Source organism: Chelmon rostratus, chromosome 17, assembly GCF_017976325.1.
Source record: "Chelmon rostratus isolate fCheRos1 chromosome 17, fCheRos1.pri, whole genome shotgun sequence".
Lineage (NCBI taxonomy): Eukaryota > Metazoa > Chordata > Actinopteri > Chaetodontiformes > Chaetodontidae > Chelmon > Chelmon rostratus.
The window spans coordinates 8,055,785-8,064,075 of NC_055674.1; the positions used below are offsets into that span (position 1 = coordinate 8,055,785).

Below are 8,291 nucleotides of genomic sequence, written 5' to 3' on the forward strand. Positions count from 1 at the left end.
AAAATAAAAGTCTGGGTACTGCGAAAGAAAACATTTTGGATTTTTAACAGGTGCAGTAAAAGTGTCCTTCCGTTTATTTGCTTGTGTTTACAATGTGCCTAGGTGTACTACAAACCTCGTTTTGCATCATTGTGGTTGACTTCTGAATCTATAAACTGTCACAGATACAGAACTACCCAACATATATGCATCAAAAGGAGTGAACATTTTCTATGTAACACTCTGGCCATTCTGCATATTTTTTTATTTGGGTATTTTAAGTGTAATTGTGACAGCAGAACTTTAATGTAGTATTACAACATTACATGCTGGTACGGTACTGTTACCAGAGGATCTGAGCAATTCTTTTTATGACTTAATGTTTATCACCCATCCATATGTTTTATATAAATATATATAAAATTTTGCAGAGTCAACCTAGGAAAATGAATTTCCTTTATTTCCTCCTGTTTTTGTCTGTTATGATTTTTCTCCAAGGCCACTTATTGTTTGGTGTCAGTGTCACATTTGTTCTGTCTTATGTCTTGAGTAAACCGAGGTTGAGCTGCCCTTCCTCATTTATTTCGATTGCAGTGTAAGGTAGTCCTGGTATTACAGTCAAGTGCTTCCAGTGCTTCTCTCACACAAAAGCTTGAAGGAAACCCTGCCAAATTATTTTCCACAATAGCTTCTGGCAGCATACACTGAGGATTGCCTTTGTAAAAGCTGTTTTACCAAATAGTTTATTGCTATAAAGTCAGATCTGACATCAAGCAAATGTCCAACTATGCACTATCACTTTCAAAACAAAGGCATTAAAAGTATAGAATTAAACCACACTTATCCAGCACTATACCCCATCACCCTCTTAAGATCTGCATGCCCCCATTTTTTTTAAAAATTCAACTGGGATTCTACATTGGCCATCAATCATCCCCAAGCCTTCTTTTTTCTCAATTTTTTGCACTAATTATTGGGCCATATAAAGCTACAATGAGTCGTGCCAGTGTAAGCAATCATCAGCAGGCCGAACACGACGGCTTTTTGTTTAATATTGGTTGCTGTCTTGTAACGTACACTGTGACGTACTAAAGGACATCGCATATCTACAGTACCACTGCATCTCTAGAGCAAACACCACTTGAAAATACCAAAACCTTCACTAGAAAACCCCTGTACAGATGCACTAGGTCCATATTAAAAAGCAGTGGTTGCTAACACTACAGGTCTCACAGATGGTACATTTTCTTGTTATTCTCTTATGACTCACGTGGTTTACCTTTAACTTTTATGATTTGAAGAGCATGTCACCCACACATTTAGTTTTTAGACATAACCACAACACCCTGGTCTTGAGTACTTGGATATAATTCAATCAATATTTAAGCAAGTTTGTAGAAAATGGGGAAATAACCATCTGAATACACTGGTTGCTGAAGCCCTAGGAAGTCAAAGAAAAACCTTAAATTTGGAAATAACAAGAAAAATCGGTCAAATGCACAAACTGAAAATGTATAGAATGTTTTTCAACAGCACAAATTAAGCAGACAGGCATGTGTGCACATACACACCCCTGCAAACAAACAAGTGTATAGAAACAAATGTACGAATAAAGCTTTAGTGATGTCCTAACAAATAAAACACCATAACACAAGCAGCAGTTTGTTTTCCAAGCAGGAGATACTGATGCTATGTACTTGTGCAGTTAGGTAAAAGCTAATCCTTTAAATCTGAGCTAAATATTTTCGAGAAGTTATTTGATTGTTCCGTGATTGGCAAACTAGTCATACACATTGTGGAGTTGCAATACAGTGGGTAAGTACATTTGCAGAAATAACAAATCATAGGATCGTTGTTGGTCATTCTTTCTTCGTTTCTTCCTGCTCCTGTTTCACCTCCTCATAGGTGGCGTCTTCCTCCTTTTCATCCCCATCATCTGTCCTGGAGTTGGGGACCCAGAGACCAGAGTCTATGCACTTCTTCATGTGAGCTTTCGCCTCCTAGTATGTGTAAAACAGTCACATTTATGAACAGACCAAAGCAGGACATAATTGCACTTGTGAATCAGAAAACTTTAAAGAACTGAAAGCTGATTTCCAGCAGACTTTATTGGTCGAGACACAGTCTGCTGTTTATTAGGGGAAAGAAAACAAAACAAAACTGTATACTTTAACAAAGAAGCCTACCGTTGGGTCCATTTTGCTGATAACGTCTTGTAACATTTGGATGTCCTTCTCATCAAAACATTTCTGCATCTCCTGCAATTTAGAACATACTTCGTAAGGGATTTTAAACTAACAAGAGAAGTTGAAAGGAGAGCGCTGAGGCCTCTTGATGAAAGAAGAACTTACAGCTGGCAGGGACTCGTACACTTCAACAGGATCTAGCCCTCCAGGTCCCATGCGCTTTTGTCGCTCCTCTTCCTCATATTCCTTCATGGCCTTTTCTATGCGGATCTTTGCCCTGCCCCGAACCCGCTCCTTAAATGACTCCAGCTCATCGTTGAATGCATCCTGGTACTGCTGATCTGCTGTCTGTGAGAACACACATCATTTGTTATGTTGGTGGCCAGACAAATGATCACTTGGTTAAACTCTCCCATTAATATTTGCATTCATTATGGTGTTTCCAACACAGAAACCTTTTGAGAAACAGAAAAAGTTAGAGTGACCTAACACCCACTGAAAATCTTGTTTTTGCTGACCTCCAATGGTTTAACTTCTTAGGTTGCTTCAGTGATGTACAGGTGTACTCCAGTGACCACTGACACCACTGTTGTGTGTAACTACAGGTGCAACAAAGCAGGAGGTGAAACAGGCTTGAATCTTTAACAATGAGGGTAGCAAAACTCTTGTTTTCAATCTGGTGGTAAATTGCTCTTTACCCTGCATTTTGACTGGAAGAACCAAGGACTAGACTGAGTTCCAGTTTTAAAAAGTCCCCACTCTCTGATTTTCCAATGATCCAGAAACTATTGCAGCCCGATAAAGAGGGAGAGAGAGACAGAGGCAGTCGAGTGCATTGTATAAATAACTGCAGTTCTGAATAAGAAATGAATAACTATAGATAGAGGTGGTCTAGAGCTACAGTCTTCTTTTCCTTCATTCATTGCATTCAACTTAAACATCACAGTCATGCAACAATCAATACAAAGAAAACACACTGACTCTGAGTTATTTTCTCATGTGTGAAAATGAAAAGGTTTAGTCCCTGAGTTTAATTTCTCTGTTTCCTCCTTGGCTCCTGGAACTTTTTGGTCAAACGGCTATAAGTTATTTCATTAGATTTTGTAGCATCCACACATAGTACCTTAATCTTGGCGAAAAATTGACGAAAGCAACCGCGGGGGTCCACCTTGAGGCTTTTTGCCAATTCTAGAATGAACTGCATGACAATGGTCTGATGAGCCACTTGCTCCATCAATGCGTGTTTCTACAAGAAAAGAAGGCATTTTTGAATAATGTACATATTTTAAGAACACAATGGCTGAATAAACAAGATGTGGCAAATAAACAGGATCTCAGGAGACGTAGCCCATGAAACTAATTTCAGTGTATTTGAATACCTTAGAACAAAATAATGAAAAACACATTACGTTTTGCACTATTTACCTCCTCAACTTCAAGGTCAATGCACATGATGACCAGGTAGTTGGCAGTCTCTTCACATACTAGATGAGGGTTGTCAGAGAGGTACTTCTGGCTGTCATCCCAACGTCGCAGCATGCCTACAGTGCAGACAGCAATGAAGGACAATTGCTTCGTTCAAATACCAATTCCCATTAATGCAGTAAATAACAATGCTGAATGCATGTCAATGATTCTTACCAAAATGTTTGATCTGCTTCTCATATTTCTCCACAAAGGTTTTATGCTTTTGCTCCTTCTGTTCTTCAGTCTCCTCAGTGGAATCAGGGATGACATTAACAATGCTCTATGGGGAACAGAGAATAATCATAACAGACTACTTATGTCTCTGAATTCTTGAGAGAGAATCTCACGTAAGGCATCACTGGAAATTAAGGGTGTGAAGATAAACTAATATGTATGAGAAAATTGCAGAGATATATACAATATGAAGCCACAGTATTAAAACAAAACTTGTGCAAAATTTGAGCTGTCTTTTGTATTTGTATTTCAAGTTGACTTGTCTCTGTGTGTTTATGTGTGACCCACAGCTAATTCTTCTAATCACATACCCACCTCTAAGTCAGTTTTTGAATATTTAGTAATGGAATAATAAATTCTAAATAGAAGACAAAACATGCAGTGGTATAATTAAGGCAAGAAAACAACAGCACTCATGACAGCAACTAATGCCACTTCCAAAGTACACTGGCCACTGACATCTTCAGACCAGAGGCAACAACTGAACAAGACAGGCACCTGTCTAGTGTTTTTAGAGGTGAAAAGATTTGGATGGATGACACAGAGCCTGGAACCAAAGTTAAAAAATTGTTTCTTATTGAAATCAACTTTGAATTGCAGCGGATCTGATTGTTGCAAATGTATCTTTTGCTTTTGGAACATAGACCACGTATATAAATACCTGTTTAAACATCCTGATATAGCTTATTCCTCAGTACCATAGAACTCCACTGTGATCCAAAAACTATTAGAAAAATGGACTGTTGAAGCTGGGTCACATATTCCTTCATCACAGTGAGCCCAGCCAGTGTAGTTTATTCCTCTCAACAGCATAAACACAAAACTGCCTTCCTATGCCTCCCGACCTTCGGTGATGTCTGCCCTACACATTTATGTGTTTTTAGACAAAAGTGGAGCTGAAATGTCCCCATAAGCTAGCAATTCAAAAACAGACTTTATTGCCAGAAGTTATTGTTTTGTTAAGCATGTCTACTATAACCCAACCAATACTGGATTTTTGAGGCTGATACTGAAATTGACATTTGGGAGTTTAAAAAAATCTGACATCAGCAAATATAAGGCTGTTTTTTAATGAACATGCAACATACTCAAAAAACCTTAATGAGGATCCATTAAAGATCTTTTTGATTGTGACTATAACACATACTACATAGGGCATGTAAAAATCTACTTTACAAGGCTCTCTCGTGAACAAACGATGTGATGGAGACATGATTTCTAATTTTTCGACTTATACAACATACACAAATGAGAATCTACCTGCAATACAGTGCAATTACATCTAATGTGTACCAATAAGCTAAGCATCACTCACTGCTGTAGAATGTAAAATCTCTTGCACTTGTGAACTAAAAATGCACAAAGAAAGGCATGAGCACGGGTCAAGAACCCATGTTTTTCTAGCAGGCCCCCGGTGTCTTTCTCACCTTGCTGAAACCATCCTTGCTGAGCGTGTCGACGTTCCATGGCATCTTCTTCTCTTCCCGGTTATGTTCATCCATCTTTTTCTCCCACTCCCGTTCCTCTTTTTTCAGTTTCCTCTCCTCAGCCTGAGCTTTGCTCAACTCTGCTTTGGCATCATCAGTTGTTGTAATGGTCAGCTCTTGTACTTTCTTCTGTGCCTCTGCCACCCTACGCCGGCAATCATTGAGTGTCTTGTTTATGTCTTCACCTTTTCTCTTAAAGTCATCCATTCGCTCCACACGTGCCTGAAGTACAAATATTACAACATCAGTCCCAACCACAGGTGCAAGGGTTTCATGTCCATCATAGTCTTTCATAATGCATCACCAGTAATCTATCTGCAGTAAATTGGTCTTACAGAGTCATAGTCCTTAACTATGGTGGACTTCCACTCTCCATTATTGCGGGACTGATTATAAAAACTCAAACATGTCTAAGGGATTACCAACTCGAATATAATCGTTTGTAATTGCACACAGCACCAAAGTGAGCACAGGAAACTGGCTAATTGTTGCAGTGTAATGTACACCAATTGTACTAAACGTCTTTAAATCATGTGGCTTAAATTTGTACCTGATGTCTCCATCTGAAGAGGCTGGGTGTGTCGATGTTCGGGTGGGTGTCATCCTCATCGTCTGACACCTCAATGTGGTCCCACACGCTGTAATCTATCCTGGACATTATGCCAACAAGGACCTAACGCAAACAACGTTAGCTTGGAATATGACTCCGCTAAGTTGGTGGGCTAAACGAAGCTAACCCAAAACTTTAGTCAAAAAAGCATAAAACGAAAGAACGCTGCTCTTCTCAGAAATGTGTATTCGTATTCGATGCAGCGGCTGGCTGTATTTAATGAAGCCAAAGGCAGATGTAGCTACCTACCTAACGTGGGCTAGCAAGAAACTGCTACAGAATTCTAGAAAGATTTGCTGTTGCACATTTCCGCTTGACGTCAGCACGTACGGACGTACGAGCCCGGAAGGCCTTGCCTTCATCAACCGTTTATCAACAATGTTGTTTTTCATATTAAAAAATAATGATAACGTAATGTAAAATATATTAATATGTAACTGATTTCTTCTTTTATAACATGTTTTCATTAAAAATCGAATATTAATTTATATTTTTTTTACTTTTGTATGTTTTTTTTTCTATCATCTATGTATTTCCCAAAACCTCTGTCTTATGTAAATATGCTTTGCTTATGTAGCTTATGTAATTTATTATTGTCAAGAACATATTTACAGTATTGCCAGCAAACAGCTGTATAGAATTTATTTTTACTCTTGACAGAGATGATAAAAAGACAAACTGACAAACTAAATTGTTATTTAGAGTTAATGATGAATACAGATCAAAATTCTAATTAATATGGCGCACTTTTTCCTCTCCATTTATGTTGCACAGGATTTTGAACACATCTTGAACTACTTAAGGGTTCAGTATTAAAACCTGTTAATACTGTGTGTATGTGTAGTCTGATTGGCCATTCATGCAAGTCAATGTATACTTACAGTATGTCAAAACATTGAAAAAAAACTCTTTGCTTAAGTTTATTGAAATTTATTTTGAAATGTGGATATTGGAAAAGATTTTTGGAGGACAACACATAGCCTGGCAAATGATCAAATGGTCAACAGGTTAAATTTCTTGTTTAGACATTAGATACTAATCAAGAGCACAAGGCTGACATATAGCAGTCACACAGAGAGAACTTCATTGTTGATGAGATAGAATTACATTTCTTTCTTTAAGTCGTTGCATTTTTTTGCTGTCCTGATAAGCTCTGTACAACAACAATTTTATGTACCATGCATATCTGAGGTCTGCAAACAAAAGCTGAAGTGGCTTGATTATCATCTTTGATAAGAAATGATAATGCATCTGTTTACAGAAGTCTGTGCTTCCCAGCATGACTTTTCAGTGATATTCCCTTTACATATAAAACATTGTCCCTTAAAAACTGAAAGAAAGTCACCAGACTCACTGTACTACTGTGAAAGACAACAGTGTAATTTGTCGTGCCCTAACAGGTGTAACAAAGCTAACAGGGGAGTCAGGGAAATATACAGTCTACACACACTCTTACAGTCTAGGGGTCTAACGGCTTTTACATTGATAATGGTTAAACGCCACATCCTGTGGGTGTGCCAGCTCCAGAGCCTTTCTGCAATTACATGTCTGCCATGAGAAAAGGCCTGTTCTCATTGAGATTAGACAATAGAGATCATTTAAAGCCTAGTTCATGGCGTTTGTAAAAACTCACATTCTTCCAAATGATGTTTCAAACAACTCACTGCGCTGTTGCAATATGGCGTGTTAAACACTCCGTAAAACATTGACACAATGTTTCTGCCATTATCGCCACCAAAAGAATCCCACAGGGAGCTATGTGTTACTTTTGGGTCTGAGTGGGTTTTGAGTCCTTGAACCCGGAGCAGCAGATGGAGTTTCCAGCCTGCGCCTCACAGCACCGCCGCATCTCCCTGATCACATCCTCACACATGCTCTCCATGTACTTGTTAGCTGCAGGAAGGGGACGGAGTTAGCCAAACGATAATGTGGCCTTTGCTCAAACAACACATTATGGCATTTTAATGGCTTTTGTTGGTACCTTGTAAACAGTGCTGAATTGCACATGCTTGCTTTTGACACGGATCTTTCTGTGGCATACCTGAAAGGGAACAGACAGGGACGATTTTAAAAGCTTTCCTCTAACGTTAGTAGTGAGTAAATACTGATCAGGCACTGCATTACAACGGCCCCAAGACTGACTCCCACCTTTATCAATCAGACTGGCTGGTAAGGATGTATGATGGTAAGGTCTTAGATGAAAGGTCGTTTATTCATGTTAGCCACTCATGCCACTTCCGCTTGCACCCGAGAGTCGAGTGTTTTGGTCATGTGACGTGCCGATAGCGAATCAAATAATGTCTGCAAAAGTGCAACAGCGACATCTGG

General features: G+C 38.9%; 2 protein-coding genes across 2 annotated transcripts; both read right to left on the minus strand.

Moving 5' to 3' along the window:
* Nucleotides 1-1,331: 1,331 nt before the first annotated feature.
* On the minus strand, nucleotides 1,332-6,263 carry LOC121620761 (hsp90 co-chaperone Cdc37). The gene is made up of 8 exons (XM_041956945.1): nucleotides 5,904-6,263; nucleotides 5,294-5,575; nucleotides 3,807-3,912; nucleotides 3,591-3,706; nucleotides 3,289-3,411; nucleotides 2,331-2,513; nucleotides 2,166-2,237; nucleotides 1,332-1,979 (listed from the first exon to the last, which is right to left on the minus strand). Exons 1-8 carry the CDS (start codon nucleotides 6,009-6,011, stop codon nucleotides 1,839-1,841), a joined length of 1,131 nt encoding a protein of 376 aa, XP_041812879.1. The 5' UTR covers nucleotides 6,012-6,263; the 3' UTR covers nucleotides 1,332-1,838.
* A 646-nt stretch (nucleotides 6,264-6,909) lies between these two features.
* On the minus strand, nucleotides 6,910-8,217 carry cmc4 (C-x(9)-C motif containing 4 homolog (S. cerevisiae)). Its single transcript, XM_041957754.1, has 3 exons — nucleotides 8,112-8,217; nucleotides 7,945-8,004; nucleotides 6,910-7,856 (listed from the first exon to the last, which is right to left on the minus strand). Exons 2-3 carry the CDS (start codon nucleotides 8,000-8,002, stop codon nucleotides 7,726-7,728), a joined length of 189 nt encoding a protein of 62 aa, XP_041813688.1. The 5' UTR covers nucleotides 8,003-8,004; nucleotides 8,112-8,217; the 3' UTR covers nucleotides 6,910-7,725.
* Between the last annotated feature and the right edge of the window lie 74 nt (nucleotides 8,218-8,291).